This window comes from Halichoeres trimaculatus, unplaced genomic scaffold, assembly GCF_033239565.1.
Source record: "Halichoeres trimaculatus isolate MK-OKI-2021-1 unplaced genomic scaffold, fHalTri1.1 fHalTri1_scaffold_14, whole genome shotgun sequence".
Taxonomy (NCBI): Eukaryota; Metazoa; Chordata; class Actinopteri; order Labriformes; family Labridae; genus Halichoeres; species Halichoeres trimaculatus.
The window spans coordinates 3699476-3726368 of NW_027437192.1; the positions used below are offsets into that span (position 1 = coordinate 3699476).

A 26893-nucleotide genomic window follows, 5' to 3' on the forward strand; every position below is an offset into this window, starting at 1 on the left:
GATAGGACCCAACTTGTTTCATCCCGGGGGTATTACTTTAAAGTCATCTTCTCCTGATGAAGCTGAAATATTTGATAAAATTACAGCCTTTGAAAACCTTGGAATATAAACTTAATTAGAGGAAGAAAGTAAAGGTGTAATGTGAGTGATAAACTGTTGTATTGTTAATAATAATAATAATAAAAAACCTTAGAAAGATGTTCAAGAATTCAAGTTTAAAACCTCAAGTGATCAAAGATTTCAATTTAGTTCCGACTTAAAAAAAAAAAAAAAAGACATACCAACTTCTTCTGAGACATTCAGTGGAATCATCAGCTTTTATTTTGGAGGTCTTGAGCAGCCGTAAAACGGAAGTGCCCTTTTAAACAAAGTCTTGAGGTGAGTGCATACAGAAAAGGGGGCAGGAACCCAAAAGAAGAAGCAGCTTTAACTCTGCTCAGGGTAGGGCACTCTGGGTTAAATAATATGTGATATATGATCAGGAAACACCCAACCGGACTGTGTCAGTACTGCAATCAGCCAGAGACTGTAAAACATGTAATTACAGCGTGTGGAACCTATAAAAGACAAAGAAGGAAATTACTGGACAAGTTTGAGAAAGCAAAAATAGAATTCATTTTTCAAAAGATTCTGGGTACATGGAAAAAACACCATGATGTAGTTGTGTTTTTAAAGGAAACGCAGTTGATAGTAATAGTTTAGGATTATTCTTTTATTTTTCTCCGAATGCATATCCTGCCTCACACTCCAGTCCAGTATGTGGCGGTAATGCGCATTTCAGTCGGTTGCCAACCGCAATTAAACCAGATGAAAAAGAAAAAGAAGGAAAAGAAAAACGGTAGGTCTGGATCTACTCTGTGATCTGAATCCTGTGATGTTCTTTTAAGGCAGAGTTTCCCAATCCTGGTCCTGGGGACCCCCTGCCCTGCATGTTATTCATGTTCCCGACTCCAACACGCCTAATTCAAGTGATCAGCTCGTCATCAAGCTCTGCTCGAGCCTGATAACGAGCCATTCATTTGAATCAGGTGTGCTGGTGTGGGGTAACATCTAAAACATGCAGGGCAGGGGGTCCCCAGGACCAGGATTGAGAAGCGCTGGTCTAAGGGACCCAACCGAGCCTCCGTTTGCCTGAATTAACCTTTAAATTGACTTACTGTCTCTCACCTAGGGAGGACTACACGGCAGTTCCAGTTAGCTTAGCATACCAGCAGCGGATCGAGCGAGGCGTAAACCTTAGCTAAAAAAAAAGAGCTAACGGAGCTTCTTCAACTGTTTGAAAATGTCTAAAACCCAAATGATGAGAGGTTTCATCAACCAGAGACTGAGTGCAGCTGCTGAAGAGATCTTTGAGCTGTTTGAAAGAACGATAGCAGAGTACGAGGAGCAGCTTTGTCGATCCAAAGAGGAGAACCAGAGACAACAGAAACTTCTGGATGCCGTTTGCAACCCTCAACTTCGCATACACAGAACAGGTTTGTTTACTGTCAGCTTATGTTTGCAAAATCAGTGACTAATAGATCATGCACAGCGACAGAATACGTTGTAACACCGAGGTCAAGCCAGCACACAAGTAGAAACACTCGGTCAAGCCAGCCCACACGTTGTTTTGGGGTGCGCGAATATATGGCACACTACGGTAATAGCAGCAAACGCCTCATTTCAAAGTAAAAGCAATCTGACTGATGGTACAAGACGTGAGAATTAAACTCAGGAAAAAATCAGCTCATTCTGATGTGGGATTTCACAATAAAAGCCTTATAAAGTTTCAAATCTCACTGTATTTTGTCGCTATTACGATTAAAATTATTTTAAAAAATCTGTAGTTATAACTGATATATATTTTCCACTTCAGACTGATAGTACTTGACCTCAGGATGACACTTGGAAAAAAATCAGCTCATTCTGATGTGGAATTTCAAAATAAAAGCTTTCTAAACATTCAAATGTCATTGTATTTCCTCTCTATATAAATTTATAAATAATAAAAATGTGTAGTTTTAACTGATATATATTCCACTTCAGACTGATAGTACTTGACCTCAGGATGACTCTCAGAAAAAAATAGCTCATTCTGATGTGGAATTTCACAATAAGAGCCCTAGAAACCTTCAAATCTCACTGTATTTTGTCAATAATAAGATAATAATTATTTATTGCAAGCAGCATAAAGGCGCATACCGCCTACTGCACAAGAGTTTGTTACGTCATATCAATAGCGCCAGATCTGCATCTTGCTAAAATGATGACATCATCAGATCAGAGCCCCTTAACCAGAGGTGCGTTCCATTTGTACCCGGAAGTCAGAATTTACGAGTTCAAAGTAGGAAACTACTTGAAACCTGGGTGGCCAATCAGGGGTAGGGGGATTTCTGTGAATCTTAAAGTGACAGCAGGTCAAACAAAATGTTTTCGACAGAGGCTGAAAGAAGGATTACCTAAAACATTAGTGGGAGTAAATGAGGGATTTTTTAGCCCTGAATAATTAAGAGAAACTACAGGCATAGGCGCAAATCCCGGGGGGGACACAGGGGTCATGTCCCCCCCTTCCATAAAGTTGCCCCCCCCCCACAAAAAAAAAAAAAAAATCAGTTGTAATTAAGTTTCTAATAGTAAAGTAATGTTTTTCTAATGGCATGATACAAGTCATGCTACTTAAAACACACTGTTTGATGATTTTAAATACTGAAAGATCACCTCCACCCCCCTCGTGATCCTCCGCAGTGGTTTGATCCAATCTCTTTCTCCCAGCACGGATGCTGCACACACACATGCACACAAATACAGACGCGCACAGGCAGAGCGGAGGATCGCGGTTAAGAAAGTAGCTTTCATTGAAAGACTGAACAGTTATAACTTCACTCGTTCAACAGACACATGGAGAAAATGAAAAGCAAATGTCAACTCCTTTGTCCGAAGTATGACAGTATGCTTGAAATAAACACACTGGTTAAGCTTTCCGCCTGATGTGGTGCACACAGACACAGACAACAGAGCTCCAAGGATCGTGATTAAGTGCAGTAAAACACTAAACAATTTATAAGTTAATTATCACACCGTTTGCTGCTGGCTGGCAAACAGCCTCTCCTGTATGATGCAAAAAAGGCTGTGACAGATAAGACAGACAGGTGACATGCTGACATCCTCATCCTCTCATTTATGACACAATATTAAACTATTTAACATGCCTTCCATGTCTACCATACTTACTGTTATTGATCCAACTCAGAGGATACATTTGTGAACATGGATGGCTCTTTAGTTCCAATGAAGAAAAAAATATTTTGTCAATCTACCTAGTTTCACTTTATTATTTACGTGTAAAGGTCTGTGTATTTTTATGTTTTGTAGCAGTGGTTTGCACTTGATGATTTAAATCAGTAAAGTATTGAGTATTTTTAAGTTTTGTATCATATTCAGATTTTATTTTTGTTGACAGTTTTATAAAAACATATCTTTGAAGAATAATTTGGTGTAGTGTAGTTATTCACTGAAGTGTTTCTTCTAGTTTAGCACTTGTATTGAGCTTTCAGTTGTTGTAAAGCTGCTGTAATTGTGATCAGACCAGTGTTCATGGTGAAAACTGAAATTCTGTTTGGTCACAACCAGTGTAACTGACACCTATCACCCAACACCACTTGGAATTGGCAGTTGAGTATAAACAAACCTGCAGACAGGTAGGATATGGACTTAAAAGGAACAATGACATGATTAAAGTCACTGTTTTATATCACAATTAAAAAAACACTCCAAAAAATATAGCATTTATTTCTATGCCCCCCCCAACAATGAAAAGGGATTTTTGCCCCTGGAGGAGACATTAATCAGAGGATGCTCTTCATTTCACACAGTTACTTAAGTCTGATTAACATTTGTTTCTGTGTCCCACAGACGTCCAGCAGCTGGTGGTGAGTGAAGAGCTTCTTCCAAAGCAGGAGGAACATGGCTCAGGTCCACAGCAGCAGGACTCTGAGCTCCCAGTCTTCAAAGAGGAACAGGAAGAATTCTGGATCAGTCAGGACAGACAGCAGCTTCAAGGACTGGAGGAGGAAAAACCCCAGTCCTCACTGCTTCACCAGAATCAAAATGTGGAGCACAGAGGCTCAGTTAAAGGAACAGGACCAGACCCAGGGACTGGATACAAAAGTGGAGACTCTGCTGAACCTGAGACTGAGGTGATGAATGCTCATCAACAGACAAAGAAAGAATGTTCAGGTGTAATCTTGTCTAAAAAGGGAAAAAGAAAGAGAAAGAAAAGTGTGAAAATGTACCAATGCCTTGAGTGTGGGAAACTATTCAACCAAAATAGCAATCTGAGGACACACATGAGACTCCACACAGGAGAGAAACCCTTCATCTGCCAGTTCTGTGGTAAAGGATTTGCTCAAAAGATTAATATGCAGAACCATGTGAAAAGTCACACAGGAGAACAACCTTTCACCTGCTTTGAGCTCCAAGACATCCAAGAGGAACAGGAACTCTGGAGCAGCCAGGAAGGAGAGCAGCTTCAAGGACTGGAGGAGGAAAATTCTCAGTCCTCACAGCTTCACCAGAAGCAAAATGTGGAGCACAGCGGCTCAGTGAAAGGACCGGGACCAGACAGGAACCCAGACCCAGAGACTGAGGTAAACAATGGTGACTTTCCTGAATCTGAAATGGAGGTGATGAATGCTCATGAACAGTCGGAGGAAGAATGTTCAGATATAATCTCGTCAAAAAATGGCAAAAAAAGTGAGAAAAGTGTGAAAATGTACGAATGCCTTGAGTGTGGGAAACTCTTCAAGCACAAAAGCAATCTGAAGACACACATGAGAATCCACACAGGAGAGAAACCCTTCAGCTGCCAGTTCTGTGGTAAAGGATTTGCTCAGAGGGGTCATTTGCAGGGCCATGAGAGATGTCACACAGGAGAAAAACCGTACAGCTGTTTACAGTGCAAAAAAAGCTTTTCACGTCTTGAGAATATGCAGCTTCACATGCGAACACACACAGGAGAAAAACCTCATGCCTGTAACTCTTGTAACAATAGATTCACCTGGCATTATCAGTTAAAGAAACACAAGTGTGGAGGTGGATCATTATAGTTTATCTGTGGAGCAGTCAGGAAGGAAACCTGCTTCATGGACTGGAGGGGGCTGATAACAACTGGTACACATCAAGGTGGTCCAATGTAAAGAAGATGTAACATAAACACTGTTAAGGTGTTATTGGTGATGTTTGTTGTGTTTAGTTGTGATTTTTTTTTTTTAGTTTAATAAAAAGTGATCTTGAGAATTGCAAACGTTTATTGTATCATGATGAATAACCTTCAAACACTAAAATGTGACATCAAGCCACATAAAACATTCTGGAGGAGGAATTAAATCAAAGAATTAACTTTCAGGGCTTTATTTTGAAAACAAACCTCAAATGGCAGGCTTCCTAACCAGATTTTTAATTGAGGAGGATGGAGAGAATTCAAACAGGGTCTTTGTACAGTTTCCGTGGTTAGGCTGTCATAAGTTTAACTGATACTGTGTACAGTGTAATGTGAATAATGAAACAGTTGTATTAATAATAATAATAATAATAATAATAATAACAACAACAACAATAATAATAATAATAATAATAATAAAAACTTCTGGAAAGATGTTGGAGGATTAAAGAGTCAGACTGCAGTGACAATAAATTTACTTTGGGTTCGGGATGAAAAAAAAAATACTCAAAACAATTTTGTTAGTGACGTTCAGTTGAGGTTACCTGCTTTTATTTTGAAGGTCTCGAGCAGCGTCGTAACGGAAGTACGTCTTAAAATCAAGCCCTGACCCTGTTTGAACTGAAATGGCGACTGTCTAGATCGTCTTTTTAATCTGTATCCTGTAGCTGTGTTTTAGGAGACACAACCGACACTTCTTTTGTCTGATTTAACCTTTGAATGGACTTCGTGTTTCGTCCTCACCTAAGGAGGACTAAACGGCAGCGTCAGTTAGCTTAGCATACTAGCTGCGGACCAAGCGAGGCGCCAAAATTAGCATAGACAGAGCTAACGGACTTCCTGACAGAGTTTCTTCAACTGTTTGAAAATGTCTAAAACCCAAATGATGAGAGGATTTATCAACCAGAGACTGAGTGCAGCTGCTGAAGAGATCTTTGAGCTGTTTGAAAGGACGATAGCAGAGTACGAGGAGCAGCTTTGTCGATCCAAAGAGGAGAACCAGAGACAAAAGAAACTTCTGGATGCTGTTTACAATCCACAGCTTCGATTACACAGAGCAGGTTTGTTAACTGTTTACCCATCGTTAATAATCTGTGACTTATAGATAATGCACAGCGACAGAATATGTAGTAACTGTGTAGCAGTTAGAGTTCTTGATGTTCAGACTTAACGTGTACAGATTTATTCAGCCTCACTGTAGAAGAAATCCCTGAAGCTGTAAGATAAAAAGCCAGTGGTTCCGATTATATCACGGGCTCTTTCTGTTACTTCTACGTCTTTTATTCAATCCAAGAAACACTAATGTGCATACCGCCTGCTGAACAAGAGTTTGTAACGTCATATTAATAGCAACAGATCTGCGCGAGGCGCGAAAATGACGACGTCATCAGATAAGAATCCCTTAACTAGTGGTTCGTTCCATTTGTACCCGGAAGTCAGAATTTACGAGTTCCAAGTAGGAAATCACAATTGGAACCCATCAATTTTCCATGCCGCTTATCTTATTCAGGGTGGCTGGAGCCTATCCCAGCTGTCATTGGGCGAGAGGTGGGATACAGCCTGGACTGCTCGCCAGTCAATCACAGGGCTGACACATAGAGACAGACAACCATTCACACACACAGTCACACCTACGGACAATTTTGAGTGACAAATTAACCTGATGAGCATGTTTTTGGACTGTGGGAGGAAGCCGGAGTACCCAGAGAAGGTTATGGTTAGGGTTAACTCCACATAGAAAGGCCCACCGGCCGAGGTGTGGATTTGAACAGGTGACTTTCTTGCTGTGAGGCTGCAGCGCTAACCATTGTGCCCCCATGCACCTGGAACCTGGGGTCTAATGGTGCGTTTGAGGCAACCCGTAACTCATATATTTCCCACCTGTAACTTGTGAAAATGCCCTGGAACGGCAGTCGAACTCGTATCTTATGACCCGTGAACTCGTACCAGATCGATGTACTCCGAGTTAAGACTTGTGACGTCACATCTGTGCCAAAACAATATGGCAGCCTCTATGGATGTGGTGGTGCTGCGCGTGACACACGGTGAAATAAAGACTTTACAACAATGTAAACTCGAACGTTGCAGTCACAATGTACACACACAATTATGTATTATAATCTGTTATATCTCCACCGAGACGGTGGACAAATGTGTCGCTAACATGAAATAGCTAATAGAGAAAGAGAGAGAGCTATCATCACTGGGCTACAAGTGTAAACTTCTAGTCTGATGTTCATACATTGCACATTGGCAGCAACTCTGGCATTCAGTGCATTAATCAACAAAAAATACACTTTAAAATAACGACGTATACCATGAAATATAAAGTAAATACCTCATGCGCCGTTTCCCCTCCTTCGTTTCACTTAAATAAAGAACTTGCAGGCTCCTTTGGTAATTGAAATGACCAAGCATAAATCTTAGAATTTCTGCAATGCTGGTTTGTTTACATCCCAGAATTCCTTGCGCTCAAACCAAAGTCGTAAATTCCCTGGAAGGCTTACAAGTCAGAACTCTGAGATTTCAACTGGGAAACATAAGAGTTATGGGTTGCCTCGAACACACCATAAATTTCCTACTTTACAATGGAAGATGGCTGCCCCAGGTGTAAACAGTTATTAAACTTCTGTTTTATTCTGTTAAAATGTACATTTATGAGTCCTGTTTGTCACAGTAAATCAGTCTTTTACTATTTTTTTATGTTATATCGAGAAATATTGCTGTTGAGGCAATTTTTTTTCGACTTCACAACTAGGCTAACACAGAGACGCTAATGCATGCTTTTATCTCCAGTCGTATTGATTATTGTAACGCCCTGCTCTCTGGTCTTCCGAAAAGACACATTTCAGATCTACAACTTTTACAAAACTCAGCAGCACGTGTGCTGACTAAGACCAGGAGGCGGGCACATATTACACCGGTTTTAAAATCACTGCATTGGCTCCCTGTGTGTTTTAGGATTGATTTTGTGGTCCTTTTAATGGTTTTTAAATGTCTTAGGGGTCTTGGACCTTCTTATCTTTCAGAACTGCTTTTACCATATGAACCCACGCGGACCCTGAGATTCTCTGGCACTGGCCTTTTGGTAATACCCAAAGCTAGAACACGAACCTTTGGTGAGGCATCTTTCCAGCACTATGGCCCCCGTCTGTGGAACAGCCTGCCAGAGGACCTGAGGGCCGCAGAGAATGTTCATATTTTTAAAAGCAGACTCAAGACCCACTTTTTTCACTTAGCTTTTAATTAATATTTTATTGTATTTATTCATTTAGATATCTATTTGGTTATTTATTTAGTTTATTTCATTTTACTGTTAATAGATTTATTTATTCATTTTATCTATTTATTTATTAAATTATTGAATTATATCTTTAGCACTTTTTATATCTATTTATTTTCTCAGATTAATATGTTTTTCCATCTTATCTTATAGTGTTATGTTTTGTTTTGATGTTTTTATCTCCCGTCTCCAGTGTTTCCTCAGCAGGGGGCCCTCTGCACTGGGGGCTGTGATTGGCTCTGGCTGGGATACTTCTCTCTAGTGGTGACCATCGACTTGGTCAGGTGGGGGTTTTGCAGCAGTGCTTTGCTGCTGTGGGCCCCTCAGGGACCTGTAGCTCGGTGGGTGCCTGGGTGGAGGTGTCCTGGCCTTTGAGCCGTTGGCAGTGCCCGGTGCAGATGACCCCCTGGGTGCGTTTCCTGACCTGGCTCCTCTGCTCTCAGCCACATGTTTCTAAAATATATTAACCTTGTGTGTGTGTGTGTGTGTGTGTGTGTGTGTGTGTGTGTGTGTGTGTGTGTGTGTGTGTGTGTGTGTGTTTGTGGGTTTGGGGCCTGGGTGGGTTGGGGGGTGGGAATGGGTAAGGGCTTTTAATGATGTAAAGCACTTTGTGCTACATTTTTAATGTATGAAAAGTGCGTTATAAATAAAATTTGATTGATTGATTAATAGAGTGCTTTTAACCCTGAGATGATGTCATTCCCACTCCCCACTTCCCAGTTCTGATGTAAAAGGAACAGAACATACTTCATGACACACAGCCCCTCAGCCCCATCCGGTTCGTCAGAGGGTGACCAATCAGAGGGAGGGGGGATTTCTGTGAATCTTAAAGTGACAGCAGTTCAAACAAAGTTTTTTTCAACACAGGCTGAAAGAAGGATTACCTAAAGCACGAATGGGAGTAAATAAGGGAATTTTTTTTGCCTTGAATAATGAAAAGATATCACAGGGGCACCAGCTGGACAGAATAAAGAGTAAAACTGATCAAAACCTCCTTTTGAAATTTAAATTCCCACAAACCAGCTTGTTTGGAAGACAGAAGATCTCAGAAAAGAGTCAAAAATTTACTCAACTTAACAAGATAACAGTGTTTGTAGGAAGACATTGATATAATTGACAACAGCGTGGGGCTAACACTCTCAGAGCAAGCTCCACTGGCTGGTTAACTTCCACATCCCTGTGCTGGTTCGTAATGGCTCTAGTCAAGTGTTTTTTGGGAAGTTTAACCAGTCTGCATTTAACTTGATCTCAATTTACCAGATCAACTAAGTGCAACAGGGCTCTACACTAACTTTTTCACTGGTACCACTGGTGCGACCAACTTTCTCAGGCCTTGTTTACATGACGCCGAAAACGGTCGATTCCGCAAACATTTCGTTGCGTTTTTGCCTTCCATTTAGATGAGACCGCGTTGCGTTTTCAGTGAAAACGCAGTCTTTTGAAAACGCTCCCCAGAGTGGAAAGATCTGCATCCGCTCCTCCATCCAGCCTCGTGTAAACACAGAGCAGAGCGTATCAGGGTGAAACGCTGACATGACCGCATGCGCACTCGCAGTTTCAGGTGAAGGCTGTGCGCTCAGCCACATTTCCAGTTGAGCCATTCCAGTCCAGTAGGTGGCGGTAATGCGCTTCATGGTTGCATTGCCGACCGTCTCACACAACAAAACGGCAGAAAAAGAAAGAACAGAAGAAGTGACTTGTCCTCCTGGAGTTGATGAACGCGGATCGTTTTCACGCCGTCCTCGTGTAAACGCGGGTGGCTTTTGGAAACGCAAAGGAAGAATCTTTGCGGGAGTCTCTGTGTAAACGGGGCCTCAGTTGGTTGCACCAGCACATGATTTGGTCGCATCATTTATTTATTTATTCATGTGTAGTAACTGTAGCTATGATTTTGCTAAATATTTTACCGTAAATATGAAGTTTGTTTGCAACAAGCTCTGGCTAACAAAACAGGTTATTTCTCTTATGTAACTTTAAAATAAGACAATAAAAATGCTCCTTAGATAAAAGCAAATATTAACAAAAGACATGCATGTGTGTACATATCAGGGTTATTATAGTTTACAAAAACATTTTCTTTGAAAAAATAAAAACTAGGCTTTACATTAAACAATAACTAAAATTCCTAAGTGGGTTTAAGAAACTTACTAAAAACAACCTAAAATGATACAGAAAACGTCTTTAGTTTTCGCCTTTGTCAATCTGTGTCATACATAAACTCGTTACTTTTACCAATGGAGAGAGCTGGCAGCTGCCAACACTCCTGAATATGGAGGGAGTCTCTCATTTTTGAACCCTTTTTCCCGCTGGTCTCCTGGTTTGTGATTTGTCCTGATAGTCTCCAACTTGAAGTATGTTCCCGTGATTGCTTATATTTTTCAAAGTCAAATCAAGTCCCGTACTTAGGCGTTATATCAAAAACTCAAAAACCATCCACCCCCCTCTCTCTTAGTTGGTTTGATCCAAAGACGCTGCAGGAGACAGATTAAATGCTGCACTCCTTGATGAAGAGTTGATTAGAGCCTTAGCTGTTTTCTTTCTTTTTTTTTTGGTGTTGACATGATGTCGTGTGTTAAACTAACGTAGCTCTGCTCTAACGTAGCATCCTCTCCAATAAGGAGAGTTTAGAGCACGCTGAAAAAATGGTCGCATATGCAACTATTTTGATCGCAGTCTCGAGCCCTGTGAAAGATAGCACCATGCCACCAGAAGACTGATCTGTGCTTTTTTAAATCCAGGTTGTAGAGCATTATGCACTATGGGAGGAGACATAAATCAGAGAATACTCTTGTTATCACACAGTGACTAAAGTCCAAATAACATTTGTTTCTGTGTCCCACAGACGTCCAGCAGCTGGTGGTGAGTGAAGAGCTTCTTCCAAAGCAGAAGGAACATGGCTCAGGTCCACAGCAGAAGGACTCTGAGCTCCCAGTCTTCAAAGAAGAACAGGAAGAACTCTGGATCAGTCAGGACAGACAGCAGCTTCAAGGACTGGAGGAGGAAAATCCTCAGTCCTCACAGCTTCATCAGAAGCAAAATGTGCGACGCAGAGGCTCAGTGAAAAAACCAGGACCAGTCAGGAACCCAGACCCAGAGACTGAGGTAAACAATGGAGACTTTCCTGAACCTGTAATGGAGGTGATGAATGCTCATGAACAGTCGGAGGGAGAACATTCAGATGTAATCTTGTCAAAAAAGGGCAAAAAGAAGAAAAAGAAAAGAGGAGAAATTTACGAATGCTTTGAGTGTGGGCAACTTTTCAAGCAAAATAGCAGTCTGAAGACACACATGAGACTCCACACAGGAGAGAAACCCTTCAGCTGTCAGTTCTGTGGTGAAGGATTTGTTTACAAGAGTACTATGCAAAAACATGTGAAAACTCACACAGGAGAACAACCTTTCACCTGCTTTGAGCTCCAAGACATCCAAGAGGAACAGGAACTCCATAGCAGCCAGGAGGGAGAGCAGCTTCAAGGACTGGATGAGGAAAAACCTCAGTCCTCACAGCTTCACCAGAAGCAAAATGTGGAGCACAGAGGCACAGTGGGAGGACCAGGACCATTCAGAAATTCAGACTTAGAGCCTGGGGTTAACAATGGAGACTTTCCTGAACCTGAAATGGAGGTGATGGATGCTCATGAACAGTCGGAGGGAGAACATCTAAATTTAATCTTGTCAAAAAAGAAAAAAAAGAAAAGTGTGAAAATGTACCAATGCCTTGAGTGTGGGAAACTATTCAACCAAAATAGCAATCTGAGGACACACATGAGACTCCACACCGGAGAGAAACCCTTCATCTGCCAGTTCTGTGGTAAAGGATTTGCTCAAAAGATTCATATGCAGAACCATGTGAAAAGTCACACAGGAGAACAACCTTTCACCTGCTTTGAGCTCCAAGACATCCAAGAGGAACAGGATTTCTGGAGCAGCCAAGCGGGAGAGCAGCTTCAAGGACTGGATGAGGAAAATCCTCAGTCCTCACTGCTTCACCAGAAGCAAAATGTGGAGCAGAGAGGCACAGTCGAAGGACCAGGACCAGTCAGAAATTTAGACCCAGATACTGAGGTAAACAATGGAGACTCTGCTGAATCCAAGACTGAGATCATGAATGCTCATCAACAGTTGGAGGGAGAACATTCAGATTTAATCTCGTCTAAAAAGGGCAAAAAGATGAGAAAGAAAAACGTGAAAATGTACGAATGCCTTCAGTGTGGGAAAATGTTCAACCAAAATTGCAATCTGAAGACACACATGAGAATCCACACAGGAGAGAAACCCTTCAGCTGCCAGTTCTGTGGTAAAAGATTTGCTTATAGCGATAGTTTGCTGCACCATGAGAGATGTCACACAGGGGAAAAACCGTACAGCTGTTCACAGTGCCAGAAAAGCTTTTCACGTCTTCGGAGTTTGCGGTTTCACATGGGAACACACACAAGAGAAAAACCTTTGTCCTGCAAATCCTGTAACAATAGATTCACCTGGATTTATCAGTTAAAGAAACACAAGTGTGGAGGCGGATCATAATAGTTTAATTACCTGTGGAGCAGTCAGGAAGGAAACCTGCTTCATGGACTTGAGGGGCCTGATAACAACTGGTACACATTGAGGTGATCCAGTGTAAAGAAGATGTAACATAAACACGGTTCACTGTGATTTTGTGAGTGGAGTTGTGATTGATGATTTTTGTTGTGTTTAGTTGTGATTTTTTTTTTTTTTGTTTAATAAAAAGTGATCTTGAGAATTGCAAATGTTAATTGTGTCATATTGAATAATCTTCAAACACTAAAATTTGACATCAAGCCACATAAAACATTCTGGAGGAGGAATTAAATCAAAGAAATAACTTTCAGGGCTTTATTTTGAAAATAAACCTCAATGGCAGGCTGGTTAGGCTGTCATAAGTTTAACTGATACTGAGAGTGTAATGTGAGCAATTAAACAGTTGCATTAATAATTACAAAAAAAACTTATTGAAAGGTGTTAAATTAAGAGTCAAAACTGCAGTGACGATAAATTTCGTTTTGGTTCCGAGATGAAAAAAAATACTCAACACCATTTGGTTAGTGGCACTCAGTAAAGATTACTTGCTTTTATTTTGAAGGTCTCGTGCAGCGTCGTAACGGAAGTACTTCTTAAAATAAAGCCCTGACCCTGTTTGAACCGAAATGGGTCTGTCTAGATCGTCTTTTTTTATCTGTATCCCGTAACTGTGTTTTAGGAGACACAACCGACACTTCTTTTGTCTGATTTAACCTTTGAATGGACTAAGTGTTTCGTCCTCACCTAAGGAGGACTAAACGGCAGCGTCAGTTAGCTTAGCATACTAGCTGCGGACCAAGCGAGTCGCAAAACTTAGCATAGACAGAGCTAACGGACTTCCTGACAGAGTTTCTTAAACTGTTAAAATATGTCTAAAACCCAAATGATGAGAGGATTCATCAACCAGAGACTGAGTGCAGCTGCTGAAGAGATCTTTGAGCTGTTTGAAAGAACGATAGCAGAGTACGAGGAGCAGCTTTGTCGATCCAAAGAGGAGAACCAGAGACAAAAGAAACTTCTGGATGCTGCTTACAATCCACAGCTTCGATTATACAAAATAGGTTTGTTTACTGTTTACACATCGTTTATAATCTGTGACTTATAGATAATGCACAGCTACAGAATATGTAGTAACTGTGGAGCAGTTAGAGTTCTTGATGTTCGGACTTAACGTGTACAGATTTATTCAGCCTCACTGTAGAATAAATCCCTGAAGCTGTGAGATAAAAAGCCAGTAGGTCCGATTATATCACGGGCTCTTCTTTAACTTCTACGTTTTTCATTTAATGCAGGTGCATACCGCCTGCTGTACAAGAGTTTGTAACGTCATATCAATAGCACCAGATCTGCACAAGCCTTGCTAAAAACGATGACGTCATCAAATAAGAATCCATTAACTAGTGGTGCGTTCCATTTGTACCCGGAAGTCAGAATTTACGAGTTCCAAGTAGGAAATTACAACTGGAACCTGAGGTCTGAATTTCCTACTTTACAATCAAAGATGGCTGCCCCAGGTGTAAACAGTTATTAAGCTTCTGTTTTATTCTGTTAATGTGAGCATATTTGACTCCTGTTTGTCACAGTAAATCAGTCTTTTACTATTTTTTTTATGTTCATGTAGAGAAATATCGCTGTTATGGCAAATATTTCTGACTCTGCAACTGGAGTGCTTTTAACCCTGAGATGATGTCATTCCCACTCCCCACTTCTCAGTTCTAATGTAAATGGAACAGAACATAGTTCATGACACACTGAAGGAGAAGGCCTCAAACACCAAGATCTGCCCTCAGCCTCATCCGGTTTCCTGATTAATCGGGCTGATTATGCCTGTCACTGATTAATCAACATCGTCCAAAATGTAGCTGATTATAAAAATTTTTGCTCCACAGAGATTCTGTCGCTCCTGCTCATGTGTGTCTGTGTGTTGGGCTGCACAATGCCCAAGTGCCTGCCCCCTCCGTCCAACATTATCTAATGTCATACTATAGAATGACATTTTAACATCGTGTTAGTTGTTTTTTTGTGAGATAAACAGAGAAAAATGCTTCTGTTAATTCACACCTCCACAATTACCTAATGTAAGACTATAGTACAGCGTTTTAACGTTGTGTAATTTGCTCATTGTGTGTTAACATTTTTAATTTTTCTTATATACTTCTTGTGTTTAAAGTTTGACTTGTTTATTTAAGGTGTTTACAGCTTGTTCTTATTTATCATTGGTTTACACTACAGTTTTTATGTTGACAGTTTTAATTAAAGGTTCTTGTTTTGATTTAATAGTGTTCTGTCTCTGTCTTGAACCTTATGGGTACTATAATGATTTGTGATTATATACAGTATATATCCTGTGTATATCAATGAATTTATTATATATATATCAGCCCATGTATCGGATATCGGTCAATATATTGGGTATCGGCATTATTTTGCCCCCAGTATCGGTATCAGCATCAGCCCCAAAAATCCCAAATCGGTCGGGCTCTACTCCAGAGGGGTGGCCAATCACAGGGAGGGGGGATTTCTGTGAATCTTAAAGTGACAGCAGTTCAGACAAAGTGTTTTTTTGACAGAGGCTGAAAGAAGGATTACCTAAAACACTAGGAGGAGTAAATGAGGGAGTTTTTAGCCTTGAATAATGAAAGGATACCACAGGGGCACCAGCTGGACAGAATAAAGAGTAAAACGGATCAAAACCTCCTTTTGAAATTTAAATTCTCACAAACCAGCTTGTTCAAAGGACAGAAGAACTCAGACAAGAGTAAAAAATTTTACTCAACAAGATAACAGAGTTTGTAGGAAGACAATGATATAATTGACAACAGTGTGGGGCTAACACTATCAGAGCTAGCTCCACTGGCTGGTTAACTTCCACATCCTTGTGCTGGTTCCAAATGGCTCTGGTCAAGTGGTTTTTTTGGCAGTTTAACCAGTCTGCATTTAACTTGATCTCAATTTACCAGATAAACCAAGTAACAAATAACATCATGCTACCAGAAGAATGATCTGTGCTTGTTTACATCCAGGTAGTAGAGCATTATGCACAATGGGAGGAGACATTAATAACAGAATGCTCTTCTTGACACACAGTTACTCAAGTCTGAATTACATTTGTTTCTGTGTCCCTTAGACGTCCAGCAGCTGGTGGTGAGTGAAGAGCTTCTTCCAAAGCAGGAGGAACATGGCTCAGGTCCACAGCAGCAGGACTCTGAGCTCCCAGTCTTCAAAGAGGAACAGGAAGAACTCTGGATCAGTCAGGACAGACTGCAGCTTCAAGGGATGGAGGAGGAAAAACCTCAGTTATCACTGCTTCACCAGAAACAAAATGTGGAAGGCACAGTGGAAGGACCACAACCAGTCAGAAATTCAGACCCAGAGACTGGAGACAAAAGTGGAGACTCTGCTGAACCTGAGACTGAGGTGATGAATGCTCAACATCATTTGGAGGAAAAAGGTTTAGATGTGATCTTGTCTAAGGGGGACAGAAAAAAGAGAAAGAAAAGTGTGAAAGTGTACAAATACCTTCAGTGTGGGCAACTGTTCAACAAAAAAGGCAATCTGAAGACACACATGAGACTCCACACAGGAGAGAAACCCTTCAGCTGCCAGTTCTGTAATAAAGGATTTGTTTACAAGATTAATATGCAGAACCATTTGAAAAGTCACACAGGAGAACAACCTTTCACCTGCTTTGAGCTCCAAGACATCCAAGAGGAACAGGAATTCTGGAGCAGCCAAGAGGGAGAGCAGCTTCAAGGACTAGAGGAGGAAAAACTTCAGTCCTCACAACTTCACCAGAAACAAAATGTGAAGCAGAAAGGCTCAGTGGAAGGACCAGGACCAGTCAGAAATTCAGACTCAGACCCTGGGGTTAACAATGGAGACTATCCTGAACCTGTAATGGAGGTGATGAATGCTCATGAACAGTCGGAGGAAGAACATTCAGATTTAATCTTATTAAAAAAGACCACAAAGTATAAGACAAGAGTGAAAATGTATAAATGCCTTGAGTGTGGGAAACTATTCAACCAAAATTGCAATCTGAAGACACACATGAGAATCCACACAGGAGAGAAACCCTTCAGCTGCCAGTACTGTGGTAAAGGATTTGCTCAAAGGGGTCATTTGCAGCACCATGTGAGATGTCACACAGGAGAGAAACCGTACAGCTGTTCACATTGCCAGAAAAGCTTTTCACGTATTGAGAGTTTGCAGCGTCACACTCGAACACACACAGGAGAAAAACCTCATGCATGTAACTCCTGTAACAATAGATTTACATGGGCTCATCAGTTAAAGAGACACAAGTGTGGAGGTGGATCAATAGTTAAATTATCTGTGGAGCAGTCAGGAGGGAAACCTGCTGCATTGACTGGAGAGGGCTGATATATTTAATAAAAAGTGATCTTGAGAATTGCAAATGTTTATTGTATGATGTTGAATAATCTTCAAACACTAAAATTTGACATCAAGCCACATAAAACATTCTGGAGGAAGAATTAAATCAAAGAAATAACTTTCAGGGCATTATTAGGGGTTCGGGCTTCGAATGAGCCCCACTCCTCCATAGCAAGCTAGTAAGCTATGCTCTTCCGCGCGTTTCTTTTTTCTTCATCATCATCTTCCGGCCAAAATTTTGATTCGCTGCTCATCCTGGGGCTTTGAGAAAACCCCCACAAATTATACATCAAAACGTGTGGCTTGATTGGGATCGGTGTGTTATGACTTTTTTCACCAATTCGTCAATTTTTGGCCAACTTATTTGCGAAAAACGGCGAAAAATCTCTCTTAAGGAATGAATGGGAAACTTAGGAATCTCTCTCTCTCTCTCTTCCCAAAATTTCCACTAACTTTGGGATGCTAAGACTTTGACATACTTCCACTCACAGGCACCATTTTTGCTTTAGAATGGTCACTGATCTTTCAGCTCTATGGGTATGACTTTACTTTTTTGACATATATTACAGTTTTTGAGATTTCACTGTTTAAGCAACATAAACTTTTTCATTTTTGCCCTGAAACCTCAGCTCCTACAGTGCGGAATTTCTTCAGTTTGAGTGAGAGAGGCTGATGATGACAGGTTGCAGCATTCTCGAACGAATTGTCATAACTTCCAAAATCTTCACAGCAAAAAAATAAAAAGTACATTAAAATGTTCCCCGACATCTCCTGCTTCTTACAAAGGGAGTGTTTTGCCAAAAAATCAAACTGTTTTGCCAAAAAAATGACCCAGTGTGAGAGAAACCCTAATATTTCTGTAATCTGGAGTAATGTTAAGATCTGACCTACATTTCTCATCAACTTCATTCCTAACTACATTTGTAAATCGCACACACACATACACTCACACACACACAGGTACTTTAACAAGTTCTCATGTACTTATTGGGGGTTATGGCTTTGCAACCAGCCACTTTCCCACATGTCTCTTGACATGTAGGAGTATATTTGTGACATACTGTTTTGGGGCTAGAATAGTGTTGATATGAAAGGGTGCACGCGAAGCGCGCTGTACTGTGCATGAGGTAATTTGACACCTGTTGAATCAGAAATAAGAAATGCTAAGAAGTGTTTCGCAACGTCAGTCCAAAACAAGGTCTGGTGACAAAAGTGTATCTGAAGTATTTCATGAACGCAAAAAGCCTGGCCTCCGCCGACCGAGCCCCTCTCACAATTTCTGTGGAAATTGTCTAGTTTTGAAAATAAACCTCAAATGGCAGGCTTCCTAACCAGATTTGTAATTGAGGAGGATGGAGAGAATTCAAACGAGGCATTGTACAGTTTCCGTGGTTAGGCTGTCAAAAGTTTAACCGATACTGATAGTGTAATGTGAGCAATAAAACAGTTGTATTGATAATTGAAAAAAAAACTTCTGGAAAGATGTTGGAGGATTAAAGAGTCAAACTGCAGTGACATTAAATTTCCTTTGGGTTCGGGATGAAAAAAAAATACTCAAAACAATTTGGTTAGTGACTTAGTAACGGTCACGTGCTTTTATTTTGAAGGTCTCGAGCAGCATCGTAACGGAAGTACTTCTTAAAATAAACCCAGATGGGTCTGTCTAGATCGTCTTTTTCATCTGTATCCCGTGACTGTGTTTTAGGAGACACAACCGAGACTTCTTTGTCTGATTCAACCTCTAAATGGACTTAGTGTATAGTCCTCACCTAAGGAGGACTAAACGGCAGCGCCAGTTAGCTTAGCATACTAGCTGCGGACCGAGCGAGGCGCAAAACTTAGCATAGACAGAGCTAACGGACTTCCTGACGGAGTTTCTTCAACTGTTTGAAAATGTCTAAAACCCAAATCATGAGAGGTTTCATCAACCAGAGACTGAGTGCAGCTGCTGAAGAGATTTTTGAGCTGTTTGAAAGAACGATAGCAGAGTACGAGGAGCAGCTTTGTCGATCCAAAGAGGAGAACCAGAGACAAAAGAAACTTCTGGATGCTGTTTACAATCCACAGCTTCGATTACACAAAATAGGTTTGTTTACTGTTTACACATCGTTTATAATCTGTGACTTATAGATCATGCACAGCTACAGAACATGTAGTGATGTAGTAACTGTGTAGCAGTTAGAGTTGTTGATGTTCAGACTTAACGTGTACAGATTTATTCAGCCTCACTGTCAGGGGCGAAAATCCCGTTTCATTGTTGGGGGGGACAATAAACAGTAAAATTTAAGAGACTGATTTCTAGAGGGGGGGGGCATAAAAATAAATGCTATAATTTTTGCTGTGTTGTTTTATATTGTGATATTAAACAGTGACTAGTCCCAGCTATGGATAATCAGCCTAGATTTAATTTTCCTTTAGTTCATGAAAAAATGTTTTGGCATGAATGTGGAAGCAACACGTTCACAACATTGTGAATTCAATAATTAGTATTTTATATCCAAATTAATGCAAAAAGTGTTGATTTCAATTGGAGGACAATAAGGGGTGTAAATTAACAGTCAGAATGGCATTAGAAACTGGATCTATTCAAGATCCAAGTCAAAGTCATAACTACTTCATTTTTAAATCAATACATCTAGAATAGAACATAAGACTGTAATAAATAATGGCTTCATCTATGAATTCATAAATCTCACTAGAGATGCCTCTATCTCACTAGAGGCATCTTAAATAGTTTAATATTGTGTCATAAATGAGAGGACGAGGATGTCAGCATGTCACCTGTCTGTCTTATCTGTCACAGCCTTCTTTGCATCATAGAGGAGAGGCTGTTTGCCAGCCAGCAGCAAATAGTGTGACAATTAACTTGTAAATTGTTCAGTGTTTTAATGCACTTAATCGCGATCCTTGGCGCTCTGTAGTCTGTGTGTGCGCACCACATCGGATGGAAAGCTTAATCAGCGCCTTTAAAAAAAAAATTTAAAAAAAAGCATACTGTCAGACTTCGGAAGAAGGAGTTGACATTTGCTTTTCATTTTCTCTGTCTGTCTGTTTTAACAAGTGAAGTTATGATGAATAAGTCTTTCAGTGAAAGCTACTTACTTGACCATGACCCTCCGCTCTGTCTGTATGCGTTTATTTGTGTGCGTGTGTGTGCCCGGCTGCAGCATCCGTGCAGATTGGATCAAACCACTGTGAGGATCGCGCGGGGAGGGGTGTGTGTGTGATCTTTCAATGGTTAAACTCGTCAATCATTGTGTCGAATTGTTGACTTGTGTTACACCATTGAAAAAAGAAACGTTACTATTAGAAAATTAATTACAACTGGATTTTTTAGGGGGGCCAACTTGATGGAAGGGGGGGACATGACCCCTGCGTCCCCCCCGGGATTTGCGCCTATGCTCACTGTAGAAGAAATCTCTGAAGCTGTAAGTTAAAAAGCCAGTAGTTCCGATTATATCACGGGCCTTTTCTTTTACTTCTACGTCTTTCATTTAATGTAGGTTCCAACCGCCTGCTGTACAAGAGTTTGTAACGTCATATCAATAGCACCAGATCTGAAGATGTTATCAGATAAGAATCCCTTAACTCGTGGTGCGTTCCATCCGTACCCTGAAGTTAGAATTTACGAGTTCCAAGTAGGAAATTACAACTGGAACCTGAGGTCTGAATTTCCTACTTTACAATCAAAGATGGCTGCCCCAGGTGTAAACAGTTATTAAGCTTCTGTTTTTTTCTGTTAATGTGTGCATATTTGACTCCTGTTTGTCGCAGTAAATCAGTCCTTTACTATTTTTTTATGTTCATGTAGAGAAATATCGCTGTTATGGCAAATATTTCTGTCTCTGCAACTGGAGTGCTTTTAACCCTGAGATGATGTCATTCCCACTCCCCACTTCTCAGTTCTGATGTAAAAGGAACAGAACATAGTTCATGACACAGAGGACAGGCCTCAAACATCAAGATCTGCCCTCAGCCCCATCCGGTTCTCCAGAGGGGCAACCAATCAGAAGGAGGGGGGATTTCTGTGAATCTTAAAGTGACAGCAGTTCAAACAAAGTGTTTTTGACAGAGGCTGAAAGAAGGATTACCTAAAACATGAGTGGAAGTAAATGAGGGATTTTTTTAGCCTTGAATAATGAAAGGATACCACAGGGGCACCAGCAGGACAGAATAAAGAGTAAAACAGATCAAAACCTCCTTTTGAAATTTAAATTCCCACAAACCAGCTTGTTCAAAAGACGGATGAACTCAGACAAGAGTGTAAAATTTTACTCAACTTAACAAGATAACAGAGTTTGTAGGAAGATATTGAAATAATTGACATCAGCGTGGGGCTAACACTCTCAGAGCAAGCTCCACTGGCTGGTTAACTTCCACATCCCTGTGCTGGTTCCTCATGGCTCTGGTCAAGTGTTTTTTTGGCAGTTTAACCAGTCTGCATTTAACTTGATCTCAATTTACCAGATCAACTAAATGACAAATAACACCATGCTACCAGAAGAATGATTTGTGCTTGTTTACATCCAGGTTGTAGAGCATTATTCACAATAGGAAGACACAACAATCACAGAATGCTCTTCTTGTCACTCGGTTACTAAAGTCTGAATTACATTTGTTTCTGTGTCTCACAGACGTCCAGCAGCTGGTGGTGGGTGAAGAGCTTCTTCCAAAGCAGAAGGAACATGGCTCAGGTCCACAGCAGCAGGACTCTGAGCTCCCAGTCTTCAAAGAAGGACAGGAAGAACTCTGGATCAGTCAGGACAGACAGCAGCTTCAAGAACTGGAGGAGGAAAAACCTCAGTCCTCACCGCTTCACCAGAAACAAAATGTGGAGCAGAGAGGCATAGTGGAAGGACCAGGACCAGACAGGAACCCAGACCCAGAGACTGAGGTTAACAATGGAGACTTTCCAGAACCTGAAACAGAGGCGATGAATACTCATCAACAGTCGGACGGAGAACTTTCAGATTTAATCTTGTCAAAAAAGGGCAAAAAGAAGAAAAAGAAAAGAGTGAAAATGTACGAATGCCTTGAGTGTGGGAAACTTTTTAACCATATTAGCAATTTGAAGACACACATGAGACTCCACACAGGAGAGAAACCCTTCAGCTGCCAGTTCTGTGGTAAAGGATTTGCTCAGAAGATTAATATGCAGAACCATGTGAAAAGTCACACAGGAGAACAACCTTTCACCTGCTTTGAGCTCCAAGACATCCAAGAGGAACAGGAATTCTGGAGCAGCCAAGAGGGAGAGCAGCTTCAAGGACTAGAGGAGGAAAAACCTCAGTCCTCACAGCTTCACCAGAAACAAAATGTGGAGCAGAGAGGCTCAGTGGAGGGGCCAGGACCAGTCAGATATTCAGACCCAGAGACTAAGGTCAACAATGGAGACTCTGCTGAACCTGAGACTGAGGCGATGAATTCTCATCAGCAGATGGAGGAAGAACATTCAAGTTTAATCTTTTCAAAAAAGAGCAAAAAAAGGAAGATAAGTGTGAAAATGTACGAATGCCTTCAGTGTGGGAAAATATTTAAGAAAAATGCCGTTCTAATAATACACATGAGAATCCACACAGGAGAGAAACCCTTCAGCTGCCAGTTCTGCGGCAAAGGATTTGCTCAGAGGGGTCATTTGTATCACCATGTGAGAAGTCACACAGGAGAGAAACCGTACAGCTGTTCACAGTGCAAGAAAAGCTTTTCACGTCTTGAGCATTTGCAGCTTCACATGCGAAAACACACAGGAGAAAAACCTTACGCCTGTATATCCTGTAACAATAGGTTTTCATGGGGTTATCAGTTAAAGAAACACAAGTGTGGAGGTGGATCATTATAGTTTAAAGATCTGTGGAGCAGTCAGGAGGGAGACCTTCTACATGGACTGGAGGGGGCTGATAACAACTGGTACACATCTAGGTGGTCCAATATAGAGAAGCGGTAACATAAACACTGTTCACTATGATTTTCTGAGTTGAGTTGTGAGTGATAATGTTTGTTTTGTTTCGTTGTGACTCTTTTTTTTTAGTTTAATAAAAAGTGATCTTGAGAATTGCAAACATTTATTGTATCATAATGAATAATCTTCTAACACTAAAATTTGACATCAAGCCACATAAAACATTCTGGAGGAGAAATTAAAACAAAGAAATAACTTTCCTTTTATTTTGATAATAAACCTCAAATGGCAGGCTTCCTAACCAGATTTTTAATTGAGGAGGATGGAGAGAATTCAAACAGGGTCTTTGTACAGTTCCCGTGGTTAGGCTGTCATAAGTTTAACTGATACTGATAGTGTAATGTGAGCAATAAAACAGTTTTATTTATAATTAAAAAAAAAAAAACTTACGGAAAGATGTTGAAAGATTAAAGAGTCAGACTGCAGTGACAATAAATATCCTTTGGGTTCGGGATGAAAAAAAATACTCATAACAATTTGGAAAGTGAGTCAGTAAAGGTCACGAGCTTTTATTTTGAAGGTCTCGTACAGCATTGTGACGGAAGTACTTCTGAAAGCCAAGCCCTGACTTTGTGTAAACCGAAAGGGAACTGTCTAGATCGTCTTTTTGATCTATATCTCTTCATTGTGTTTTAGGAGACACAACCGAGACTTTTTTTTCCTGATTTAACCTTTAAATGGACTTACTGTCTTTCACCTAAGGAGGACTAAACGGCAGCGGCAGTTAGCTTAGCATACTAGCTTCGGACCGAGCGAGGCGCAAAACTTAGCATAGACAGAGCTAACGGACTTTCTGACGGAGTTTCTTCAACTGTTTGAAAATGTCTAAAACCCAAATAATGAGAGGTTTGATCATCCAGAGACTGAGTGCAGCTGCTGAAGAGATCTTTGAGCTGTTTGAAAGAACGATAGCAGAGTACGAGGAGCAGCTTTGTCGATCCAAAGAGGAGAACCAGAGACAAAAGAAACTTCTGGATGCTGTTTACAATCCTCAGCTTCGATTATACAAAATAGGTTTGTTTACTGTCTGCTTATGTTTGCTCATCGTTTATAATCTGTGACTTATAGATAATGCACAGCGACAGAATATGTAGTAACTGTGTAGCAGTTAGAGTTCTAGATGTTCAGACTTAACGTGTACAGATTTATTCAGCCTCACTGTAGAAGAAATCCCTGAAGCTGTAAGTTAAAAAGCCAGTGGTTCAGATTATATCACGGGCTTTTTCTTTTACTTCTACGTTTTTCATTTAATGCAGGTGCATACCGCCTACTGTACAAGAGTTTGTAACGTCACATCAATAGCACCAGACCTGCACGAGGTTTGGTAAAAATGTTGACGTCATCAGATAAGAATCCCTTAAAGGGGACATATCATGCTGATCCGTGATTTGATACTTACATATAATATAATAAATTTGAAAACAAGACCTTTCACCCCCTGAATTTTCAAAAAATGAGATATTTTATTTTTCTGATATCCTTGATCGAGATTTGATGCCTCTGAAAATAGGCTCCTCCAGCTCCTCTGTAATGTCAGTTAGTCACACAACCGCCACCGAGGGATACACCCACCAAGAGCCGAGTATAAATACAGCTCCCTACTAGCTCTGACTAACTTGACTGAGTGCTGGATGCAGGGACTCTGCTCTGCTGAGCAGCTCGGCTTTACATGGTGAATTAGCAGTTAAAACACTGTGGTTTTAGCAGACGTCGTAATACTTGTGAGACTGTGTTGTTTGCATGCTTGTTTTGACATGCACTGTGAACCTGGACCACAACAATGCCACGGTAATAACACCATGCTACCAGAAGACTGATCTGTGCCAGTTTACATCCAGGTAGTAGAGCATTATGCACTATGGGAGGAGATATTAATTACAGAATGCTCTTCTTGTCACACAGTTACTAAAGTCTGAATAACATTTGTTTCTGTGTCTCACAGACGTCCAGCAGCTGGTGGTGAGTGAAGAGCTTCTTCCAAAGCAGGAGGAATGTGGCTCAGGTCCACAGCAGCAGGACTCTGAGCTCCCAGTCTTCAAAGAGGAACAGGAAGAACTCTGGATCAGTCAGGACAGACAACAGCTTCAAGGACTAGAGGAGGAAAAACCTCAGTCCTCACCTCTTCACCAGAATCAAAATGTGGAGCTCAGAGGCTCAGTGGGAGGACCAGGACCAGACAGGAACCCAGACCCAGAGACTGAGGTTAACAATGGAGACTCTGCTGAACCTGAGACTGAGGCGATGAATTCTCATCAGCAGATGGCGAAACAACATTCAAGTTTAATCTTTTCAAAAAAGAGCAAAAAAAGGAAGAAAAGTGTAAAAAGGTTCGAATGCCTCCAGTGTGGAAAAATATTCAAGGAAAGTGCCGCTCTAAGAATACACATGAGAATCCACACAGGAGAGAAACCCTTCATCTGCCAGTACTGTGGTAAAGGATTTGTTCAGAAGTGTCATTTGAAGAGCCATGTGAGATGTCACACAGGGGAGAAACCGTACAGCTGTTCACAGTGCAAGAAAAGCTTTTCACGTCCTGAGAGTGTGCAGCTTCACATGCGAACACACACAGGAGAAAAACCTCACACCTGTCACTCCTGTAACAACAGTTTCACCTGGCTTTATCAGTTAAAGAAACACAAGTGTAGAGGTGGATCATAATAGTTTAATCATCTGTGGAGCAGTCAGGAAGGAAACCTGCTTCATGGACTGGAGGGGGCTGATAACAACTGGTACACATAAGCTGCGTGTCCACCAAGCAGACCAGTTCAGTTCGTCTCAGTATGGCCCACATTTTGTGGCGTTTCCACTGACTTATCCCAGGACGGATCCCCAAATGACTGACACGAGCCGTCCCACTTTTTGGGACCCTTTTATATGGGTTCCAGACTGAATCGATCCGCTTTCTGAAGGTGGAGCTACAACACTGCAGAACATTGATTGGTCCAAAGAATCATCACTTACCCCATCAGCTGCTGCATTTCTCATGGCGGCACACAGACTTCTCTGAAACAAAGCTTGATTGTTCTTTGTATCAAAGAACTACATGCCAATCACAGAGAGGACAAAATGCTGCACACCTTCTTTCTATGCTCTTTGTTTACTGTGTTGTGTTTTTCGTCTTTGTTGGATTTAATAGAGAGGTAAACTGTGTCACGCTGCTACGGCGTCATGCTATTGTTTAACAGCTGCAGCTTTCTGCATCCAGCTTACACGCCGCCTACCACGAGGGGGCACAGTTTGCTGTGGAAAACGCAAACTGGAACAAGCTTAGCTGTACCAAACCGTGGCAAACCATACTGAACCGAACCGGACTGCTTGGTGGAAACGTGGCAATTGAGGCGGTCCAATATAGAGAAGCTTCACAAACACTCAAACACTGTTCACTGTGATTTCCTGAATGGAGGTGTGATTGGTGATGTTTGTTTTGTTTAGTTGTGTTGTTGTTGTTTTTTTGTTTAATAAAAAGTGTTCTTCAGAATTGCATACGTTTACTGTATCATGATGAATAATCTTCAAACAC

General features: G+C 41.0%; 2 protein-coding genes across 2 annotated transcripts; both read left to right on the forward strand.

The window, feature by feature from the left end:
- The first annotated feature begins 1057 nt into the window (after window positions 1-1057).
- On the forward strand, window positions 1058-5495 carry LOC141802835 (uncharacterized). Its single transcript, XM_074686605.1, has 2 exons — window positions 1058-1475; window positions 3892-5495. Exons 1-2 carry the CDS (start codon window positions 1283-1285, stop codon window positions 5082-5084), a joined length of 1386 nt encoding a protein of 461 aa, XP_074542706.1. The 5' UTR covers window positions 1058-1282; the 3' UTR covers window positions 5085-5495.
- Window positions 5496-5773: 278 nt separating this feature from the next.
- On the forward strand, window positions 5774-26854 carry LOC141803283 (uncharacterized). The gene is made up of 8 exons (XM_074687245.1): window positions 5774-6258; window positions 11323-12999; window positions 13889-14080; window positions 16147-17399; window positions 19284-19500; window positions 22049-23252; window positions 24176-24387; window positions 25316-26854. Exons 1-8 carry the CDS (start codon window positions 6066-6068, stop codon window positions 26029-26031), a joined length of 5664 nt encoding a protein of 1887 aa, XP_074543346.1. The 5' UTR covers window positions 5774-6065; the 3' UTR covers window positions 26032-26854.
- The last annotated feature ends 39 nt before the right edge of the window (window positions 26855-26893 follow it).

Coding starts and splice junctions, on each gene's coding strand:
- LOC141802835 (XM_074686605.1), top strand. CDS start 1,283: ATGTCTAAAACCCAAATGATGAGAGGTTTCATCAACCAGAGACTGAGT. Junction 1,476..3,891: donor ACTTCGCATACACAGAACAG/GTTTGTTTACTG, acceptor TGTGTCCCACAG/ACGTCCAGCAGCTGGTGGTG.
- LOC141803283 (XM_074687245.1), top strand. CDS start 6,066: ATGTCTAAAACCCAAATGATGAGAGGATTTATCAACCAGAGACTGAGT. Junction 13,000..13,888: donor ACACAAGTGTGGAGGCGGAT/CATAATAGTTTA, acceptor ACTGTTAAAATA/TGTCTAAAACCCAAATGATG. Junction 19,501..22,048: donor GCTTCGATTACACAAAATAG/GTTTGTTTACTG, acceptor TGTGTCTCACAG/ACGTCCAGCAGCTGGTGGTG.